The 24,084-nt window shown below is 41.8% G+C and overlaps 1 protein-coding gene across 5 annotated transcripts in view; it reads left to right on the top strand.

Annotated features, from left to right (window-relative positions):
- Positions 1 to 24,084, top strand: part of QRICH1 (glutamine rich 1) — a 49,881-nt gene that overhangs the window by 14,699 nt on the left and 11,098 nt on the right. For all 5 annotated transcript variants that reach the window (XM_072786283.1, XM_072786281.1, XM_072786284.1 and 2 more), the window contains 3 exons: positions 14,580 to 15,620; positions 22,723 to 22,900; positions 23,688 to 23,842. In XM_072786283.1, coding sequence (XP_072642384.1) covers positions 14,580 to 15,620; positions 22,723 to 22,900; positions 23,688 to 23,842 — 1,374 coding nt within the window. The remainder of the gene's footprint in view (positions 1 to 14,579; positions 15,621 to 22,722; positions 22,901 to 23,687; positions 23,843 to 24,084) is intronic.

Genomic DNA, 24,084 nt, shown 5'->3' on the forward strand with positions numbered 1-24,084 from the left:
CCCTGGGCCAAAGGCAGGCACTGAACTGCTAAGCCACCCAGGAATCCCCAGTATTGCTGATTTTTAACATATAGAATGTAGTGGTCCTTGAATAAGAGTGAAGTTTAAAACAGTAATTGGGCTTGGGAATAGGGTGCTAAGGAGACAGATTTCCAGTTTTTATTTACTTATGTATTTGTTTTTAAGTAGGCTCCATGCTGGGCTTGAATTTTTAAGTAAACATGAGGGAATGCCTAGATGGCTTAGTTAGTTGAGCGACTGACTCTTATTAGTTTCTGCTCAGGGGCTCAGGTCATGGTCTCAGGTTTGTGGGATTGAGCCCTGCATCTGGCTTCTTGCTCAGTGGGGTCCACTTCTCACCTACTCACCCAGCCCCTCTTCCTGCTTGCATGTGTATGTTCTCTCTCTCAAAATAAATAAATCTTTTTTTTTAATGTATAGAAATATCTTTTAAATTTTTTATTTATTTTTATTTTTATTTTTTTTTAGATTTTATTCATTTATTCATGAGAGACAGAGAGAGAGAGAGAGAGGGGCAGAGACACAGGCAGAGGGAGAAGCAGGCTCCACGCAAAGAGCCCAATGTGGTACTCAAACCTGGGAATCTGGGATCATGCCCTGAGCCAAAGGCAGGTGCTCAACCACTGAGCCACCCCGGCGTCCCATAAAGAAATCTTGAAGATGGGGCAGCCCTGGTGGCTCAGTGGTTTGGCGCCGCCTGCAGCGAGAAAGTACATTTTTAGTATTACACCACATTTATCGAAAAATAATCTGTGTTTAAGTGGACCCATGCAGTTCAAACCCAAGTTGTTCAGGGTCTGCTGTATTGTGTCTCAGCCTAACCCATTTGATAAGAATAAAAAATTGTGTCTATATTTTTGTTATTTAAAATTTCAAAATAATATACTATCTTGGGAACATAGGCTGTTTTCTAGATTCCTTTTCTTTTTTCTTTTTTAAATTGTGGCAAAATTAGATTATTTTTTGAAAACCATCTGTTATCACCACAGAGTTTCCTTTGTTCCCTGACCTCCTGACTTCCTCATCTGTCCACCCTAGAACCAGCACATACATTGCTGGATTTGACAAAGTAATTACATCCTTAGAACAGTTTTGTTTTTTGTTTTTTGTTTTTTAAGATTTTATTTATTTATTCGTGACAGACACAGAGAGAGAGGGGGGCAGAGACAGGCAGAGAGAGAAGCAGGCTCCACCCAGGGAGCCCGACATGGGACTCGATCCCGGTTCTCCAGGATCACACCCCGGGCCGAAGGCAGCGCTAAACCGCTGGGCCACCAGGGCTGCCCCTTAGAACAATTTTAATGAGTCTGTGGGAGACAAAGGTATATGTTGATCACAAGAGTAACTATCTGAATAAGTCTTAACTGTGTTCCTTTACTCTCTACTGCTAAAACAATCACACTTCAGGCCACCAAATGTGTGGGTTTTTTTCATATCAACCAATTCTCTGCATCAACTTGCTGTCCTACAATTCAGTTGACATTGTCTACTTGGAGTTGGTCTCAGGTCCCACAAATTAAGGGATCAGTCCTACAAGATTGCCCCCCAGCTCATATACCAATCATAAGTCCCAGATGTCACCTGTGTTTCTGGTTGACCAGCTGTCAATTGGGATTCTCACTACCCCTCCTCAGGTTTTTCATAATTTGTTAGAACAACTCACAGAACTCAAGGAAACACAAATTACTGATATATTGTATAATAAATAATACAGAAAATACAGATGAGCAGCCAGATAGAGACATACAGGAGCCTCTGTCCTTATGGAGTTGGGGTCCACCACCTTCCTGGCATGTGAATGTGTTCACCAATCCAGCAGTTTCTTAAACCCCATACTTCTGGAATTTTTTTTATTTTTTATTTTTATTTATTTATTTTTTTTATGATAGTCACACAGAGAGAGAGAGGCAGAGACACAGGCAGAGGGAGAAGCAGGCTCCATGCACCGGGAGCCCAACGTGGGATTCGTTCCCGGGTCTCCAGGATCACGCCCTGGGCCAAAAAGGCAGGCACTAAATCGCTGCACCACCCAGGGATCCCCTACTTCTGGGATTTTTCTGGAGGCTACATCATATACGTATAATTCTTCAGTAACTCAGTTTCTATCTAGCCTCTCTTTCTTCTACAGAGAATGAAGTGTGAGGCTAAAAGTACCAAGCTTCTTTTTTTTTAAAGATATTTTTTATTTATGAGAGACACAGAGACAGAGATCCAGGCAGAGAGAGAAACAAGCTCCCTATAAGGAGCCTTATTCGTGACTCGATCCCAGGACCCTAGGATCACAATCTGAGCCAAAGGCAGATGCTCAACCGCTGAGCCACCCAGGCACCCTGAGTACCAAGCTTCTAAACATGGCTTGGTCTTTCTGGTGACTAGCCTCCATCCATTAGCCCACCAAGAGTTGTCTCATTAGAACACAAGATGCATATAGCACTTTTATTATCATGAAATCACAAAGGTTTTAGAGCTCTGGCCAGGAACCAGAGAGAACAAAATACATAGTTTTTTATTATATCATAGTATCGTACAGCTAGGTAAGATAAGGAGCCACCTTTTTATTTTTGTTTTTATTTTTATTCATTTATGAGACACACACAGAGGCAGAGACATAGGCAGAGGGAGAAGCAGGCTCCACGCAGGGCGCCCAATGTGGGACTCGACCCCGGGGAACCCAGGGATCCCCAAGGAGCCACCTTCTGAAGGCAAAAACAGGAGCTGCCATGTAAATACCTTGACAGTGTGTACAATACTAGGAAAGGCCCAAGTTTTCTGTTTCTGGTAAATCAACCTGAGCCAGGTGAAAGGGAGTCATTTGGAACTTCCCTTTCAAGAGGCCTCTTGAGTTGGATGTTTCCTAAAGTAGCCACATAGAGTTGAATACATGTGCCAGAGAGAACGCCTTCTCATGGTGAATCCCAGGGGTCAGGTTTCACTCATAAAATTTTAGCCCCCCCAAAATTACTTGTTTCTTCTCTGCCCTTCTACAGGGTGGGAACTGAGGCTTCACACAAGGCTGGTTGGTCGATCTGACCTCACTAAGTGAAGTATACTTTGGGGAAGGGGATCTCATCACTTGCTTCTTTTGGTGTTCGAAGTGAAGATCTCAAGGCTTTAGTGGCTCAAAGTGCAACTCTTCCTTGTTTGTCATTTCAACTTTTGTCCCTCTTTCTCTTTTTCTTCTTGCTGATCTCCATGCTGGATGGTCCCTAATTCCCCATCATAGTGTGGAATTACTGAGAGTGAGGAAAGAGTTAATCAAGAGTCAGACTTGGCTCTGAGACAAACAGGAGTTTGGTCTGCCGCTGCAATTTTATACATATCATCTTAGGCAAGTGATTTAACCACAGAGTTCATTTCCTTATCTATGTCATGAAAATTAAAGACTTTATGTTGTAGTTACTTTAAGGATTATGTAAAATATTGAGTCTTAAACACTTTGCCTGGCACATAGTAATCCTTTAATAAATAAATAATAACAGCTGTTGTTTTCTTATGATTATTAGTGCCATTTCTACCTAGGGTTCCAATGGCTTTTCTTTCTTTTTTTTTTAAGATTTTATCTATCTATCAGAGAGGGGGGCGGAGACCTAGGCAGAGAGAAAAGCAGGCCCCACGCAAGGAGCCCGATGTGGGACTCGATCCCGGACCCTGGGATCATGCCCTGTGCCAAAAGCAGGTGCTCAACTGCTGAGCCACCCAGGCGTCCCTCCAGTTGCTTTTCAAATATTTGAAAAGTATCCAAAGATTTATAAACAAGTATTCCCACACGGTTGGTAATTTGCCACTTTATTCTTTTTTTCTTTTTTTAAGATTTTATTTATTCATGAGAGAGAGAGGCAGAGACATAGACAGGGAGAAACAGGCTCCTTATAGGGAGCCCGATGTGGGACTCAATCCGTAGACCCAGGATCACGCCACGCCCTGAGCTGAAGGCAGATGTTCAGTCACTGAGCCATGCAGGTATTCCTTTTTTTTTTTTTTTTTCTTTTTGTAAGGAGGCTCCACGCCTAGCGTGGAACCCAAGGCAAAGCTTGAACCCAAGACCCTGAGATCAAGAGTCAGATGCTTAACCAACTGAGCTACCCAGGTGCTCCATCTTTTTTTTTTTTCTTTTAATACATAAACTGTTAACAGATGCAGTTCAGATCTCTAATACTCCTGAACGTCAGCCAGTCTCAGGGTAAATACTATTTTGAAGTTTTCAGCTTGGTGTGATATTTTCTGTATTTGGGTATTGGTTTTTACTTGCAAATATCAAACATTTCCCCTCAATTCCTTGGTTTATTCAGGTGAAATGACTAACAATAGCAGTTAGTTCAAGGAATTTGTGGGAGGGCCAGAGAATGGGTCTTAGAGACTGTGTAGCCAGGAACAGGACTCCAGTCACATTGCTGGCTTGCTCTGGCAAGGACTTGCTGCTGCACCCTTGGGCACAGGTCCTTGCTCTCCTAAAGTCTTGTTGGGATCTATGCCATCCTGCTCCATTTCTGCCACATTCCTCCACTCTCACCAGAAAATGGAGATTGTGGTTCCTGCTGCCTCATGTTGCTCCCATCTGAGTCCAAATTTCATGCACTGTGTGTCTAATTTGGGAAGCTTTGGTCACATGCCCTCATTCTAGCAGCAGGAGGGGTTCAGAGGCTGATTCTGGCTTCTGCCTTGGAGAGGCAGCATTCATGTTATGATGTATTCTGCAAACATGGGTTTGCAGCCAAAAATGGGACTGCAGTCAGCTACTCTCCCTGGTACATGTGGGCTGATTGGGATCTTGATCATCACTTTGGATTGGTGAACCATTTATTGCTGCTTTTTCTGGCCCTTCATGTCCAGCCTTTTACTCACATTTAAATTTCTTCCCTGACCATATTTTTAAGTTCATTTGTTAAGAATTTGGTAAGTGTTTAATACTTGAATAAAGACTTTTACCATTTTCACTTACTTAAAGAGTGAAATTCTACCAAAGTCCCTAAAGTTTTGCTAGGCTAGTTGTTAAATGTTGCAGATAGGTTCCTCAACTAGTGTGGTCTTCCACCATACTGAGCACTGTCCTCAGCCGTCCCTCACAGACTCAAAACATGTAATGGAATGTGAGCCACATATGTTATCATAAGTTTTCTAGTATTCCCTTTTTTAAAGCGGATAAAAAAAAAGTGAAATTCATTTTTAAAAATCACGCTTAGTTACAATATAGTATTTCTTTTTTTTTTTAAGATTTTATTTAGTTTTTTCATGAGAGACACACAGAGAGAAGCAGAGACACAGGCAGAGGGAGAAGCAGGCTCCTTGCAGGGAGCCTGATGTGGGACTTGATCCCAGGTCGGGATCATGACCCAAGCTGAAGGTAGACAGACGCTTAACCACTGAGCCACCCAGGTGTCCCGGGATTTACTCTCCTAACAACTTTTCTCTAAACCATACAGCAGTATTCACTACAGTCATCCTATTGTGCTATTGTACATTATATCCCTAGCATTTGTATATCTTATAACTCAGAGTTTGTTTGTACCTTTTGACTAGATTCATCCAGTTCTTCCACCTCCCTGCACCCACTGCTTTTAGTAATCACAAATCAACTCTTTTTATATGAGTTCTGTTTTTTAGATTCCATATATATATGAGATCATTAGTATTTGTTTTTCTCTTTCTGACGTACTTCACTTAGCATAAAGCCTTCAGTGTCCATCTGTGTTCCACAGATCTAAAAATTTCTTCCTTTTTATGACTGAATAATACCACATTTAAAAAATATATTTCATAATTTCTTCACCCATCCATTGATAGACACTTCAACCATTTTCATGTCTTATTATAAATAATGCTTTGAACATGGGAGTGTAGATATCTCTTTGACATGTTTTTATTTCCAGATAATTTTTTTCCTTTTTTAACATTTTATTTATTTATTTGAGAGAGAATGTGTAAGAGGGAGAGAGAGAGAGAGAGCGCCCTGAGTTGGGGGAGGGGCAGAGAGAGAAAAGTAGGCTCCCTGCTCCCAGGACCCTGGGATCAACCAGAGCTGGCAGAACCAGCTCAGAATTGAGATCTACTTGCAGTGTGGTACCTGTATAGAAAAGGTAGAAAGCAGTCTTTCCAGGTTGAAATACAAAATCAGAATGCTTAAGAAGAAAGTAGTGCTATACTATAACGTGGTCAAAAGCCCAGAAATATGGTTATTTTAATTTCTCATCAACAGGGGAAAAATGGCAATTAAAAACTTTGGAAAAGGTGAGAGGTACTGAATGAGAAATTTGAATGATTTAAATGTGAAGGGGACTAAAACAGTGTGATTTATGAGGAGTTAATAGAAGGTGAGAAACTGGTTTTTGAAGCAGTAAAACCAAATTCATTCCCTCAGAAATATCCCGGTCTCCTGTTTGATATATAACTTTTCTAGGATATACTAGACTTAGAGATGATCTTTTTCCTTCTTTTACCTCTTTTTACCTCTTGAGAATCCTCTTAAATCTAGTCTTGAGTTTGAAAAAGCTTTATGTTTTATATATTTATATATGTATATGTATGTATCTTATATATATAGTTTGTTGAGTTACCAGTCTGTCAGTTTGGCTTTTTTTCTTTTGAGACAATTGACCTAAGTATTATAACCTTGAAAATCACAGATAAACCTGTTCAGATACATAGGGCTAATGGATTACAGTACCAATTTCTGAACGTCTTTTCCTTTTTTTTTTTTTCCAATGAGGAATTCTGAGAAAAAATACTCGAAGTTGAGCAGTTCTTTCAATTCACTTCTTTTACTTCCTTTTCGAGTAGAATTAAATCTTTATTTTGCTGAGTTTCCAAATTCTTACTATGATTATATAGCAGTGATTAACCAGATAAAAAGTTAATGTTTTTATATAAATAAAAAATTGGAAGGGAGGTAATAAAAATAACATTTAATTCTTATCGACCAACGATAGTTGTGAATAAAGGTTATGAATATATAATAGCTCATTTCTTTTTTTTTTTTTTTTTTTAATAGCTCATTTCTTATTCAGTATGTTGACATTGGTAAAGAAATGTCACAAAGTGTTTTTAACTCTTACTCCTGTAATTTTAAATTCTAACTACTTTGAATCTAAAATGGCATCAAATTATTTGTACTTGTTTATTCTGGAGCGAGGAGTAGTCCTATTACCACCACCACCACCACCACCACCACCACCACCACCCCCCAACCTGTAGTTCTGATTCCATTTTATTTGCGACAACTTGTTTCTGTTTCTTTTGGAAGTCTGAATGTTGATAAATGGTTTCTAAGAAAAATCACTTCAATACAGTAGGGGCATATGGGTGGCTCAGTCAGCTAAGTGTCCAACTCTTGGTTTCTGCTCCCTTGGTGATCCCAGGGTCATGGCAAGCCCCTAATGGATCTTTTCAGTCAGCATGGAGCTTTTTAGTTGGCAAGGAGTTTGTCTGCTTGAGTTCTCTCTCCTCCCTCTACCCTGCCCCCCAACCCCCCTGTGCTTGCTCAGGTGCTGTCTTTCTAAAAATACATGAATAGGGCAGCCCAGGTGGCTCAGCAGTTTAGAGCTGCCTTCAGCCCAGGGTGTGGTCCTGGAGACCCAGGTTCAAGTCCCATGTCAGGCTCCCTGCACGGAGCCTTCTTCTGCATCTGTGCCTCTCTGTGTCTCTCATGAATAAATAAATAAAATCTTTAAAAAAAAATACATGAATAAATCTTTTTTTTGTTAAGATTTTATTTATTTGACAGAGCACAAGCAGGGGGAGGGGCAGGCAGAGGGAGAGAGAGAGACACAGGCTCCCACTGAGCAGAGAGCCCTATGTGGGGTTCAATCCCAGGACCCTGGGGTCATGACCGGAGTTGAAGGCAGGTGCTTAACTGACTCCCACCCAGGCACCTCGATAATTAATCTTTAAGAAAAATATAATAGTAAACTTATGAAGCATATTATCACTAAATCATATCACTAGGATATGTGAGACAATTGAAGCAATGAAGAATTGTTTCTTAAAGATGAGCAAAGGAAGTGGTCTTTTGAGATAGAATTATCACTAAATCATATCACTATGATTTAGTGATAATAACCAGACATTTATTTATTTATTTATTTATTTATTTATTTATTTATTTAAGATTATTTGAGAGAATGTCTGACAGTGAGGGGGAAGGGCAGAGGGAGAATTTTCAGGTCAACTCCCTGCTGAACACGGAGCCTGATGTGTGCTCAGTCTCACTGCCAATGAGATAATGACCTGAACCAAAACCAAGAGTTGGACAGTTAACCAAATGAGCCACTTAGCTGCCCCAATAACCAGGTTTTTAAAATTTTGTTTTTAAGCAAGTGATAACAATTATAAGGTGTACTGTGTATCTAAGTCTGTAGCAGTGGGTTTTTTTTTTTAAGAGTTATTTATTTATTTAAAGAGTTTATTTATTTATTTATTTATTTATTTGAGAGCGTGCACAGAGCAGGAGGAGGGACAAGGGAAAGGGAGAGAACCTAAAGCAGACTCCCCACTGAGTGCAGAGCCTGATCTGGGGCTTGATCTCACAACCCTGAGATCATGACCTAAAGTGAAATCAAGAGTCGGACACAAAGTCTGAGCCACCCAGGTGCCCCATTCTCTGTAGTATGCTATGCTGTTTGATAGCATTTTACCCACAGTAGAACTTCTTTCAAAATTATGTTCAGTCTTTTGGAGCCCTGCTGCTGCTTTATCAACTAAGTTTTTGTGATACTCTAAATCCTTTGTTGTCATTTCAACAATCTTAACAACATTGTCACCAGGTATAGATTCTGTCTCAAAAAACCATTTCCTTTGCTCATCCTTAAGAAGCAATTCTTCATCCATTACAGTTTTATTGTAAGAATGCACCAATTCAGTCATATCTTCAGGCTCCATATTCTAGTTCTCTTGCTCTTTCCACCACATCTACTTTCTCTAAACTGAAATGTTGAATACTTGGAAGTAATCTGTGAGGGTCAGAATCAATTTCTTTTAAACCTCTGATAATGCTGATATTTTATCTCTTCCATGAATCATGAGTGTTCATAATGGTATCTAGAATGGTGAATCCTTTCCAAAGGTTTCAGTTTACTTTGCCCAGATATTCAGAAGAATCATTCTCTATCTAAAATATCATTAGCTTTACAAAATTTATTTTTTAAATTATAAGGCTTTAAATTCAAAAATATTCTTTGATTGTTGGACTGCAGAATGGATACTGTATTCACAGATGTGAAAACAATTTTCTTGTTGTACATGTCTATTAGACCTCTTAGGTGACCACATGGATTGTCCACGGCAGTAGTATTTTGAAAAGAATCTTTTTTTTCTGAGCAGTCGGTCTCAACAGTGGGCTCAAAATTAAAATATTCAGTAAGCCCTATTAAACATGTGCTGTCATCCAGCTATTCTTGTTCCATTTAGAGTACAAGCAGAGTAGATTTAGCATAAATCCTAAGGGCCCTGGGACCCTTGTAGTAATAAATGAGCATTGCCTTCACCATAATGTCCCCAGCTACATTGGCCCCTAACATAGAGTCAGCCTCTTCTTTGAGGCTTTGTAACCAGGCATTGCTTTCTCCTCTCTAGCTACGAAAAATCCTAGGTGGCAACTTCTTCAAATACTCTGTTTTATCTACACTGAAAATGTACTGGTTAGTATAACCACTTTTGTAATTATCTTAGCTAGGCCTTCTGGATAACTTACTGCAGCTTCTATATCAGCACTTGCTGCTTCACCTTGCCCTTTTATGTTACGGAGATAGCTTCTTAAACCATGGAACCAACATCTGCTAGCTCTAAACTTTTCTTCTGCAGGTTCCTCATCTCTCTCAGCCTTTATAGAATTGAAGAGAGTTGGAGTCTTGCTCTGAATTAGGCTTTGGCTTTATGGGAATGTTGTGGCTGGTTTGATCTTCCATCCAAATCATTTAAACTTTTTCTTTCCTTTTTTTTTTTTTTAAGATTTTATTTATTTACTCATGAGAGGCCACCCAGCGGGAGAGTGAGAGAGAGAGAGAAGCAGAGACAAAGGCAGAGGGAGAAGCAGGCTCCATGCAGGGAGCCCAACATGGGACTCGATCCTGGGTCTCCAGGATCACGCCCTGGGCCAAAGGCGGCAGTAAACTGCTGAGCCACCCGGACTGCCCTAAACTTTTTCTTTATCAGCAATAAAGCTATTTGATGTTCTCGTTTATGTGCTCACTGGAGTAACATTCTTAATTTCCTTCAAGAAGTTTTCTTTTGGGAACCCTGGGTGGTGCAGCGGTTTGGCACCTGCCTTTGGCCCAGGGCGCGATCCTGGAGACCCGGGATCGAATCCCAAGTCGGGCTCCTGGTGTGTGGAGCCTGCTTCTCCCTCTGCCTCTCTCTCTGTGTGTGTGACTATCATAAAAAAAAAAAAAAAAAAAAGTTTTCCTTTTCATTCACAACTTGACTGTTTGGTACAGTAGGCCTAGCTTTGAGCCTACCTTGACTTTTAACATGTCTTCTTCACTAAGTTTAATCATTTTTAGCCTTTGGAAATGACTCTTCCTTTCACTTAAACACTTAGAATCTGTTGTTATTAATTGGCCTAATTTCAGTATTATTTTGTCTCCAGGGAATAGGGAGGCCCAAGGAAGGGGAAACAGCCAGTTGGTTAAAGCCGTTAGAACACATACAGTTACAGATTAAGTTTGCTATCTTATATGGGTAGGTTTGTTGGGCCCAAAACAGTTACAACAAATAACTTAGTAACATCAAAAATCTTGTTGACAGATTACTATAAAAGACATGATGAAAATGCTTAGAGGGCAGCCCAGGTGGCTCAGAGGTTTAGCTCCTCCTTCAGCCCAGGGCCTGATCCTGGACACCCGGGATTGAGTCCCACGTCAGGCTCCCTGCATGGAGCGTGCTTCTCCCTCTGCCTGTGTCTCTGCCTCTCTCTCTCTCTCTCTGTCTCTCATGAATAAATAAAATCTTTTAAAAAAAGACAAAAAGCTTGAAGTGTTGTGAGAGTTCCCTAAGTGTGTCACAGAGACATAAAGCAAGCAGATGCTGTTGGAAAAATGGCGCCAATAGACTTGATCAGTGCTGGGTTGCCACAAATCTTCATTTAAAAAAACTAAACGGGGATCCCTGGGTGGCTCAGCGGTTTAGCGCCTGCCTTCGCCCCAGGGCATGATCTTGGGGTCCCGGGATCGGGTCCCGCATCGGGCTCCCGGCATGGAGCCTGCTTCTCCCTCCTCCTATGTCTCTGCCTCTCTCTATCTCTCTCTGTGTCTATCATGAATAAATAAATAAATAAATAAAGAATTCTTTAAAAAATAATAAAAATTAAAAAACCCATATTGTGTGGTGAGCACAATAAAGCAAAGTGCAATAAAGCTAGATATGCCCTTTCATAAGAGTAAACTGTTTATGTTAACGTGATTGGTTTGTGTGATATCCTAGTTTTAATTTCTGATACAGTAAATATCAATACCTGTATCCATATAAATAAAAGCTAATGGGGATCCTCAATAATTTTTTGAGAGGGTCCTGAGACCAAAAAACTTGGAAATTGATGTTCTGTATTAACTGGTTCCATAGTTTCCTTTATGTCCTTGTTGAAAGCACTGATTCTAAACTTGAGCATGCATCAGTCACCTGGAAGACTTAATATTATTGGGCCGGTTCCCCAGAGTTTCTGATTCAATAGTTCTGAGGTGGGACTTGAGAATTAGTATTTCTAACAAGTGTGCCTGGGTGATGATGCTGTTGGCCTGGAAACTATATTTTGAGATTCACTGTTGTAAAGAAATACTGCTTTATAATGAAGGAAACCTATCTTTCAAGCACCTAATCTTATGTTCACAGTAACTGTGTAGGGACTTAGGTGTTTCCCCCCTTTTTATTATACCTGAGGAAACTAAAACTTAGGGGACTCACAGCTAGAAAAGTACAGCAGCAATTCAACTTCAAGTCTAACTCCAAGGTCTGTTATACTCTTTTTATAACTTCCTTGCTTTTTAATTAGTAATGGCTTTTTTGAGATCTTATTCTCATAAGATAAACCCATTTAAAGTATACAATTCGGTGAGGTGGGTTTTTTGTTTGGTTAGTTTTTTAAAGATTTATTTATTTTAGAGCCAGAGAGCACAAGTGGGAGGGGCAGAGGGAGAGAGAATCACAAGTAGACTCCACACTAAGTGCAGAGCCAACATGGGGCTCGAGCTAATGATCCTGTGATCATGACCTGAGCTGAAATCAGAGTTGGATGCTTAACCAGCTGTACCACCCAGGTGCCCCCCAGGTGGGTGGTGGTGATGGTGATTTATATTTATTTTAGAGAGACCAAGAGAGAACGTATATGAGCAGGGAGTGGAGCAGAGGGAGAGAATCTTTTTTTTAAGATTTTATTTATTTATTCATGACAGGGGAGGGGACAGAGACACAGGCCAAGGGAGAAGCAGGCTCCATGCATGGAGCCTGACACTCGATCCCGGGACTCCAGTATCACGCCCTGGGCCAAAGGCAGGCGCTAAACCGCTGAGCCACCCAGGGATCCCCAGAGGGAGAGAATCTTAAGCAGACTCCCCACTGAGTGCAGAGCCTGACAAAGAACTTGATCCCATGACCCCGAGATCATGATCTGAGCTGAAATCAAGAGTCCAAAGCCCGAGCCAAGTGAGCCACCTAGGCGTCCCAACAATTAAGCAGTTATTTAATCTACTCTCAGAGTTGTGCAACCTTACATCAGTTTTAGAACATTGTCATTACTCTAAAAAAGAAACACTATGCCCATTAACAGTTACTTTACATTTTCCCCAGTCCTCTGCTCTTAGACAACCACAAGTCTACTTTTTATTTCTTTAGAAGTCCTGTTTTGGACATTCACATAAATGGACATGCAATATTTAGTCTTTGTGACTGACTTCCTTAGCATAACGTTTTTCAAGTTTCATCTAGGTTGTAGCATATATCAAAATGTCATTTTTGGGATCCCTGGGTGGCGCAGCGGTTTGGCGCCTGCCTTTGGCCCAGGGCGCGATCCTGGAGACCCGGGATCGAATCCCACATCGGGCTCCCGGTGCATGGAGCCTGCTTCTCCCTCTGCCTGTGTCTCTGCCTCTCTCTCTCTATCTGTGACTATCATAAATAAATAAAAAAAAAAAATTAAAAAAAAAATGTCATTTTCATTGCTAAATAATACTCTGTTCTATGGAAATGGTACATTTTATTTATCAATTTATCAATTGATGAACATTTTGGTTGTTGCTACTTTTTAGCTATTATGAATAATGCTACTATAAACATTTTTTGTGGGCATAGTTTTCATTCCTCTTGGGTATATACCTAAGAGTGGAATTGGTGGGTCATGTGGGTTGTTTTTCATAAGTTTGTCATATGGTATGTTTAACCTTTTGATGAACTGCTAGACTTTCAAAGCAGCTACACTCCTACCAGCGATATGAGGATTCTAATTTCTTCACATTCCTGTCAACACTTGTTACTATCTTTTTTTTTTTTGTAGCTGTCTTACTGGCTTTCAAGTGGCATCTTACTGTGGTTCTGATTTACATTCCCATGACAACTAATGATGTTGAGCAGCTTTTCATGTGCTTATTTGCCATTTGCCGACCTCTATTCAGATTCTCCCTCATTTTTTTTGTGTATGATATGAAGAAGTATAACTTTATTGATTTTATATAGATAACCAGTTATCTCAGCACATGCTTGGTTACTTATGTGATGTGTCTCCTGTTATTACATAATCTCTCATCTGCCTTCTTTTTACCTTCCTACTTCGTACCAGTATTTAGAGTTTAGATATGTGTGTCTGAAGGAAAAAAATCTTTTTTTTTTTTTTTTTTTTTTTTTTTTCAGATTACAGGCAACACATGGCATCCTTTCATGATGCTTTGTATGCCAAGGTAACAATAATAAGAAATGAGCTGCATTATTGTTAGAAATGTGTGTGGTTCAGGATATAGTAACCTTCCTTAGATTAAATTATCAGGAATCTTTGTGGGGTTTTTTTATGGGCTTCTTTATTAAAACAAAGCTATTAAGTAGCTGCATTTTAGTAGCAGTGTTGGGAGATCTCTCCAAAAGGGATTTCAAGAGTTTTGTTTCTACTGTTTTTCACTGATCTGTGGTAGGAGTAGTTTTGATTCTGGGTTGAGAATTGCATGCCTTGAAATGTACTTACCTTAACAGAACATTCGTCCCCACACTTTTTATCACTCAGCCTATGGATAAACAATTTTTTAAACATACACCAAAATATATTTTTGTAAATTATATACATATATACCAAGGTGCAAAAATAAAGGGTGTCACATTTTAAAACAAAAGTTAAAAATAAGCAGAAGTTCTGATATTTTCATAGATCCCAGTTGATAGTCCTGCTTGCTCTGGTAGATACTTGTTGCTTCGAATGCCGTGTGATGCTGGAGGATTTTGCGTATGATTTTGGGGGTTGTGGTCTCCTCAGAAGCCTTGGGTATAGCAACCCCTCCTCCTCACATCACCTAGGGCTTCTGCCTGAGATCTCTTCCTTTTGGGGATGAATCCTTAATGTTGCCTGGTTCACTCACTGCTGAATCTTGTTGCCACAGGTACAGGTGCAGGTACAGCAGTCTCCACAGCAGGTCTCGGCTCAGCAGCTCTCCCCACAGCTCACCGTTCACCAGCCTGCTGAGCAGCCCATCCAGGTCCAGGTGCAGATCCAAGGCCAAGCACCACAGCCGGCAACCCCTTCCATCCAGACTCCGTCTCTGCAGAGCCCCAGCCCCTCGCAGCTGCAGGCAGCGCAGATCCAGGTGCAGCATGTGCAGGCAGCCCAGCAGATCCAGGCTGCAGAGATTCCAGAAGAGCACATCCCACACCAGCAGATCCAGGCTCAGCTGGTGGCTGGCCAGTCTCTTGCCGGGGGTCAGCAGATCCAAATCCAGACCGTGGGTGCCCTTTCCCCACCACCGTCTCAGCAGGGCTCACCCCGGGAAGGAGAACGGCGGGTTGGCACAGCCAGTGTCCTCCAGCCAGTGAAGAAGCGCAAAGTGGACATGCCCATCACTGTGTCCTATGCCATCTCAGGGCAGCCAGTGGCTACTGTGCTGGCCATTCCACAGGGCCAGCAGCAGAGTTACGTGTCTTTGAGGCCAGACTTACTGACAGTAGACAGTGCCCACTTGTACAGTGCCACTGGGACCATTACTAGCCCTACAGGAGAAACCTGGACCATCCCTGTTTACTCTGCCCAGCCCCGTGGGGATCCTCAGCAGCAGAGCATTACCCACATTGCCATTCCCCAGGAAGCCTACAATGCAGTTCACGTCAGTGGCTCACCCACGGCCCTGGCAGCTGTAAAGCTGGAGGATGACAAGGAGAAGATGGTGGGCACCACGTCTGTAGTGAAAAACTCCCATGAAGAGGTAGTGCAGACCCTTGCAAACTCTCTCTTTCCAGCACAGTTCATGAATGGCAACATCCACATTCCAGTGGCTGTGCAGGCTGTGGCAGGCACCTACCAGAACACAGCTCAGACTGTCCATATATGGGACCCCCAGCAACAGCCACAACAACAAACCCCCCAGGAACAGACGCCGCCGCCGCCACCGCCACAGCAGCAGCAGCAGCAGCTCCAGGTTACTTGTTCAGTAAGTGAGACTTATCTAAAGGGCAGCCTGCTTCCCCAGGGCCCTGTGCAACACAGAACTTTCCTGGCAACCTCTGGCTTGTTTACTGCAATGATGTTGGTCTTGCAGTGATATAATATTTAATAGTTTAGTTGGGGTCGAGGAGGGGGAATAGAAGCAGCAGTTGAAAGCTATACAATAGGCAGGAGTTCTGTCCTAGTACCTGGAGATAGATACCTTGGATCCTTTTTTTTTTTTTTTTTTCTTTTAAGATTTTATTTATTAATTCATGAGAGAGACAGAGAGAGGCAGAGATACAGGCAGAGAGAGAAACAGGCTCCATGCAGAAAGCCTGATGTGGGACTGGATTCTGGAACTCCAGGATCATTCCGGAACTCCAGCTGAAGGCAGATACTCCTTTTTAAAGAGGATGAAAGAAAGGTGAAATTCGTTTTTTAAAATCACATTAAATCACAATATTTTTATTTTATTTTTTTAGATTTTATTTATTCATGAGAGATAGAGGGAAAGAGGCAAAGACATAGGGAGAGGGAGAAGGAGGCTCCACGCAGGGAGCCCGATGTGGGACTCAATCCTAGGACTCCAGGATCGTGCCCTGGGGCTGAAGGCAGGCGCTCAACTGCTGAGCCACCCAGGCATCCCAGGTCCTTCTTTTTTTAAGAAGAGTAAAGTTCTAGGGAAAAATTAATGGGACACACTGAGTGTTGTCTGATTTTAATAACTTACTTTCTGCATCACAAATGAATGGATCTTGTGGAACCCTGTAAAGTTTAGTGCACAGGCTGTAAACTCATCACAGCGGAAAGGCTGTGAAATTGTTCTTTTTTATTTTTTTATTTTTTATTTATTTTTTTTTTTTTAAATTGTTCTTTTTTAATTACGATCTGTGGACACGGGTGAATTAGAAAATCTAAAATACTTCTGGTGGGCCTGTTAAAAGTAATCACCTTTGGGAGTATCAAAGAAGCTACCACTATAGGTGCTTTTGTGTTCCTTAAAAATAATCAATCCTTGGTTAATTTTCTGTTACAGAAGCTATTTTGAAAAAAATGTATTGGGGCGCCTGGGTGGCTCAGCGGTTGGGCGTCTGCCTGTAGCTTGGGGCGTGGTCCCAGGGTTCCAGGATCGGGTCCTGCATCGGGCTCCTTGCGGGAAGCCTGCTTCTCCTCTGACTGTGTCTCTGCCTCTCTCTGTGTGTCTCATGAATGAATGAATGAATGAGTGAATAAATAAAGTCTTAAAAAAAGAAGAAAAATGTATTTTGAAATAATTTTAGACTTAACTCTTGAAATTCTAACTTCAAAATTGGCTTTTTTCTAATTGTTAAATTTTTTTGTTTTTTAAGAGAAGGAGCAAAGCATGGTGTGAGCAGGGGAGAGAATCTTTTTTTTTTTTAATACTGGAATTTTTATTTATTTATTTTTTAATTTTTATTTATGATCGTCACACAGAGAGAGAGAGGCAGAGACACAGGCAGAAGGAGAAGCAGGCTCCATGCACCGGGAGCCCGACGTGGGATTCGATCCTGGGTCTCCAGGATCGCGCCCTGGGCCAAAGGCAGGCGCCAAACCGCTGTGCCACCCAGGGATCCCGAGAGGGAGAGAATCTTAAGCAGACTCTGTGCTTAGTGTGAACCCATCTCGGGTCAGTCTCATGACCCGGAGATCATAACCTGAGCCGAAACCAGGAGTCAGGGGCTTGACTGAACCATGCAGGTGCCCCTAATTGTTAAATCTTTTTAAGGATACCTCAGAAGTATGGATAAATTTATTACTTAAAACTGTTAGCAAACTTTAGGGCCTGTGGTCTCATGGGACTGCTGAATGAACTGTGCCTCAGAGGAAAGGGACTCCTGGGAATGCATGCAAGGGAGCTGGCATAAACAGGGCACTATTAGACCAGGGACTTAGAAACTCAGGCCATAAGCAAAGGCTAAGTGGTTTTACAGAGAATGGTATATAATTGTAGGTCACTTTGTTAAGAGCCTATTAAATATCTAGCTATCAGGCCCAGAAGTAGAACAAGACAGAATCATTGCTTCAGGTAGCTTTTATTCTATTTTTGGAATAAGAATATATAATTTCTATTTTCTGAATCCCCTATAAGGCAGCATAATCGAGTGTGATATTGTGTGCTCTACACACACAAAAACAAACTGTATTCAGAAACCATTCTAGGTTAAAAAATCAGCAGAGGTGTCTTTGTTAAAAAAACGTGGTGTTTGATCTCTAATTTATAGCTTCAGCTGGCAGGAATGAAGCATCATCATTACAGAGCCAGGGATGGACGGAAGCAACATGGCCTAGTGCAACATGAGAGGGGGACTATGGGAGAGGAGTTAGTATGGGAAGCAAAGGATCTATCTTCCCAAAATGCAGAGTTGAGCTTGATCTAATCTGATGTAGGAAATTTTTCCAGAATCCTAAGAGTTGTGATAAGAAGAATCAAGTACAGATGTGTAGAATTAATTTCACGTAGGAGAGACCAGCCTGGATAATTGCAATGTAACTCAGCTCTGCTCACAGGATTGGGGAGGACATCAGTCCTCTCAACTTTCCTGGGCTTGACTATCCAAGTTGCAGATCAGGCCTCTTTTGATGCTCATTGGTCTCTAATTTGTACTTCTGGCCTCTTAAACAAGAAAAGATTTTTTTCTGGAGTTCATTTTATTTATTTTTAAGGTTTTTATTTATTTGACAGAGAGTAAGCACAGAGGGAGAGGGTGAGGGAGAAGTAGACTCCCCACTGAGGGGAGAGCCCAATGCTGGGCCTGATCCAAGACCATGACCTGAGCTGAAGACAGATGCCCAACCTACTGAGCCTCCTAGACGCCCTTGGAGTTCATTTTAGTAGGCCAGTGTTCTTCAGAGGCAATGTTTCCTTTGGGAAAGTCTTATTGGAGTGTATGTCCAGTATTACCAGAAAAGGAAAAATAGAGAATACCCATCATGTAGGAGAGATGAGTTTGTCCATTTATAGCACAAACATCCCTCTACCCTCCTTATTAGGCTTAGTGCTAGGTGCTGAGGAACAGATATGAATGGAGAGTCTCTGCCCTTGGAGTACTCATGGTCCGTGGGGAAGATAATTGTGCTGTGATATGAGGAGAACTGATGACAGTGTTGTGCTCTTCACCTAGCAAACCCTTTATGAAAGTTCTCTTATCACCTGCCTTTATTTTTTTTTTTTTTTAAAGATTTTTTATTTATTTATTCATGATAGTCACAGAGAGAGAGAGAGAGGCAGAGACACAGGCAGAGGGAGAAGCGGGCTCCATGCACCGGGAGCCCGACGTGGGATTCGATCCCGAGTCTCCAGGATCGCGCCCTGGGCCAAAGGCAGGCGCCAAACCGCTGCGCCACCCAGGGATCCCATCACCTGCCTTTAAAACCAGATTTATGGAGAAGCCTCCATCCCTTGGGCTCACATCCACCTCCATCTATTGCCCCATTTCTCCCTGTGCTTTATTCCCAGCGTTCTCAAAAGCATTATCTACACAAGCTTATTCTGCCTGGTAACCAGTTTTCTCTTCAGTTTACGACTGTTCTTGTCAAGGTCAGCAGTGATCTACCTCCCTGTGGCAGATCCAACACTGTCTGTTTTTATCTCACAGCAACATATGATCAACAGACCATACCTGCCTTCTTGGAATTCTCCTCTGGTATGGTTTTCTTCCTACCCCTACTGGTTCTTTTTCCTTCTCAGGAGAATTTGCTGATGCTTCTGTCTGAACCATACATGTTAATGTTCCTCAGAGCTCAGCACTAGCTTTCTTTTCTCTCTCAAGAATTTCTATTACCATGGTTTCAGCATCCTCTAGATGGCTGGTGCCACTGAAGATGATAGTCACTGACACTATATGCCAGGCAGTATTTTAGTGTTATACATGGTAACTCATTTAATTCTCACACCAACTTCATTTTATAGATAAAGAAACTGACACAGATTAAACAACAAAACCAAAGCCACAGTTGGTAAGTAGCAGAGTTGGGGTTCAACTCTGGACAGACTGGCCTGGAGCCCATGTTTTAAACCCTGTGCTGCAGTGACATACAGATCTTTATCTCTAGACCATGCCTTTCCCTCTGGACCTTTCTCATGCATCCAGCAGCCTATTTTTCATTTACTTGGATTTATTGAAGTCTCAACCCTTCATTAGCATCACCTCTACTGCTAGTGAAAACTTCCCCTCTCAAGGCACCTGGCTGGCTCACTTGGTGGAGAGCATGTGACTCCTGATCTTGTGGTCATGAGTTCTAGCCCCATTTGGGGGGTAGAGTTTATTGATCGATAGATAAATAGATAGTTTGGATGGATAGATGACCTATTTAAAAAACAAACCAAAAAACTTCCCCTCTCGGAAAGTGGTACCATCATCCACCTGTTTGTTTAAACCAGAAACACAGGAATCCTCCTTGAGTTGCTTTTCCCTTATTCTTCACAGCCAACTCATCAACACCCACTTTTTTTTTTTTGGTTTTTTTTTTTTTTTTTTTTTTTAATTTATTTATTCATGAGAGACACAGAGAGAGAGAGAGAGGCAGAGATACAGGCAGAGGGAGAAACAGGCTCCATGCAGGGAGCCTGACATGGGACTCGATCCCAGGTCTCCAGGATCATGCCCTGGGCCGAAGGCGGCACTAAACCGCTGAGCCACCAGGGCTGCCCCTCAACACCCACTTTGATTCTGCCACCACACTTCTCAGAATTTCTTAATCGTCTCTATTGTCACCATCCTAGTCTAGGCCACTAGCACCTTAGCTCTTCAAACCATTCTCCATAAATCAGAAAGAATTTTTTTTTAAATGTAAGATTATGTCACTTCCCAGTGTAAAACTCTCCAAGGACTCCATTATAAATAAGAAAACTTAATACCATAGTGTATAAGGCCCTACTTATACCAGTAGTTTTCATCCTGGTTGGTCTCACTACTACTCCTACCCACTGATAGACATTTAGACCATATAAAAGAATTTTATTGTCCAGATACTTGGGAATGTTACATTATTGGGTGAAGGTACACAGTGAAGGGGGCCTGGCTAAAACCAGAAGCAAAGTGCTGCCCCACATGCCCTGATCCCCACCTACTTATCCAGTCAGACTTCTAGATTTCTAGCTTGGGTAGATGGTATTGCCTTTGAACAAGATAGGGAGGGAACTCTGAGGAGAGTAGTTCTGAATGGGAAAGGGTGATGAGTTCTATCTGTATATGTTAGTTTGAGGTAGATGTAAGATGTTCATTTGGAAACATACAGCAGGGATCCCTGGGTGGCGCAGCGGTTTAGCGCCTGCCTTTGGCCCAGGGCGTGATCCTGGAGACCCGGGATCGAATCCCACGTCGGCTCCCGGTGCATCAAGCCTGCTTCTCCCTCTGCCTGTGTCTCTGCATCTCTCTCTCTCTCACTGTGTGCCTGTCATAAATAAAAAAAAAAATAAAAATAAAAAAAAAAAATTAAAAAAAAAAAAAAGGAAACATACAGCACCCCCTGGGTATATTAAGTGGAGGTCGAGGTTGGAGGTCCATAGTTAACAAAAATTTCTACAAACATGAAAATCCAAACTGGAAAAGTGGGAAAGACTCACCAAGGAGACTGATAGTTAAACTGGGAAATGTGTCTAGAGTGGAGCTTCTGGGTTGACAAACATTCAAGAGGCTCACACTGGTATTGCTTTATCTCCTTGTTTAATTATCTTATGAAAGCTAGGAGGAGAGTCTTTACTTGTATTCATTGATAAGCAGATTTATGTGTCATATATTTTGCCTTCAATTTGAATAATTTGACATGCCTTAGCCCTTTGAGTAGTCCCTGGCATGGAAAGTTGCTCAAAGGAATTTGTTCAAAGTATAGACAGGTGTGTGAGACCCAAGAACCTATGCCTAGTATCTTTGTTGGTGTCTATCCTGCCCAATATGGGGATTGTGATTGAGGGTTATGGACATGCTCTGCCCCTTTGTGTGCATGGCTTGACTGTTAGACCATTGAGGACAGGATGACTTCCTTTGGAGGTAGGAAGCTAGAGCAGTGCCTCCTGTCTTCAGGAAATGCCCTTAGGCAGTAGAGCAGTATTATTAAGAAGGAATTTGGGGGGAAAGAAACAACTTTATATATAGCTACAGAAGCCATATAGATCTTGAGTTCTTATCAACTCTCATATTTCAGTGGCAGGGAATGAACACAGCTTTTGTTTGTTGTACTTTTCTTTCTCAAATGATTTTCAACCACGGCAGGTCCACATCTTAGACCAATTAAATCATAATCTGCAGGGTTAAGGCCCAGGCATGGGTATTTTCTAAAAGCAGCCCAGATGTTTTTAAAGTACACCCATGTTTAATGGTCACTACTCTGGACACTTGGTATTCAAAGTGTGGTCTGCAGACCAGCTCCCTCACTTGGGAACTTTTTTTTTTTTCCTCTCTCTCTTTCTTTCTTGGGAACTTGTTAGAAATGGAGATTTTCAGGTCCCACTTGAGACGTTTCTTTTTCATTTTCTTTTTTTTTTAAGATTTTATTTATTTATGAGGGAGGCAGAGACATAGGCAGAGGGAGAAGCAGGCTCCATGCAGGGAGCCCAGTGTGGGACTTGATCCCTGGACTCCAGAATCACACCCTGGGCTGAAGGCAGGCACTAAACTGCTGAGCCACTCAGGGATCCCCCCCAGACGTTTCAAATCAGAATCTGTAATTTAATAAAATCGTTAAGTGATTTTTTTTTTTTTTTTTTTTTGTATTTTATAGTTTGACAAGCAGTGCTTTGGGCCCGTAGTTCTGAGCAGTGACTAAACTTTAGAATTGCCTTTTAATGTGGGAAGGTTTTTGAAAGACTATAATCGGTTTAAAAAGAGATCTCTGTGTGGAGCCCAGGTATTGGTATTTTTAATTCAGAGATTCAAAAGTCCAGCCAGGACTGAGAAGCACTGCAGTAGCCTTAACTGTCCCTGGGGTAAGGAGAAGAACTCCAAAGGTCTCTTTGAAAGTAAGATAACAAGTGGAAGAAAGATATTTTTTGTTAGAAGTACCATAGGTAACATTTTTCTAACAGTTTTATGGAAGGGCCTGATGAAAAACAATATTGACAAATTTTGATGGTTTCTCTCTCATAGGCTCAGACTGTCCAGGTTGCTGAAGTTGAGCCACAGTCACAGCCACAGCCTTCCCCAGAACTTCTGCTTCCAAATTCTCTGAAGCCTGAAGAAGGGCTTGAAGTATGGAAAAACTGGGCCCAGACCAAGAACGCTGAGCTAGAGAAGGATGCTCAGAACAGACTGGCACCCATTGGGAGTGAGTGTTTATGGGTGGGGTGGGTGGACTCTTTCTAAAATATAGTGGTACTGAAGCAACAGGAGTACAGATGGCAGGAAAGTGGTGTCCCTTGGCTCCAAGGGTTAGGAATCACCATCTGAAATAGTATGCCAAATGCAGGCCTGACCTGCTGCAAATGAGCAGGATTTGTGTTTGCCCAAGACCTGGCATTTTTATATACATTTTTTTTCTTAAGATTTTATTTATTTATTAGAGAGAGAGAAAGGCAGAGACACAGGCAGAGAGAGAAGCAGGGTCCATGCAGGGAGTCTGACGTGGGACTTGAGCCCGGGGCCTCCAGGATCACGCCCTGGGCTGAAGGCGGTGCTAAACCGCTAAGCCACCCGGGCTGCCATATACATATTTTTCTGAAGTGGACCTTGCACATCTGGGCAGAGTGAATTGTGGAAGGATATAGGAACCAGTGAGTGTCTTCAAAGCCTTAGCATTATATTCATATCTTACCTTCCAGAGAGTGGATTTTGTGGGGTTTTTGCTTTCATGTCTTGGTCCTAATAATAATTTTGAAGGTATGTAAAGTGGGGAGGATTGTGAGAAGGAAACTCTTAGTGTAAATAGGGCATATAGGATTATTGTCTTAATAGGCCAGTTCTGATCTTAGATACAGGTGCCCATTTCTGTCCTAGCTCCATGATGATCAGTATCTTCTCTGAGCCCTCCTTCTAGGGATATGAGCAACCAGCAAAGAGATTACTATTTCCAGGACCCCTATTCACTTTTGGGTCACATTTGGCTTGTGTTGCAGGGCGCCAACTGTTGCGATTCCAGGAAGATCTCATCTCTTCTGCTGTGGCTGAGTTGAATTATGGGCTCTGTCTAATGACACGGGAAGCTCGAAATGGAGAAGGTGAACCTTATGATCCAGATGTGCTCTACTATATTTTCCTGTGTATTCAAAAGGTACGAAACAACCTCACAGAAATATGTTTGAGCAGTGTTCCCACTGGGTATTTGCTGGTTTCCCAGATTAGTGAAATGATAAGCAAATGATAAGGAAGTTCTCTTTCAATTATATAATGAGTTTTTATCTTTTTAAAGTTTTACCCAAATTCTATTAATGTGTAATGTGTTAGTTTCAGAGGTAGAGTTCAGTGTTTCATCAGTTGCAGTAACACCCATTGCTCATTATATCCTGTACCCTC

This window comes from Canis lupus, chromosome 19, assembly GCF_048164855.1.
Source record: "Canis lupus baileyi chromosome 19, mCanLup2.hap1, whole genome shotgun sequence".
Classification (NCBI taxonomy): domain Eukaryota; kingdom Metazoa; phylum Chordata; class Mammalia; order Carnivora; family Canidae; genus Canis; species Canis lupus.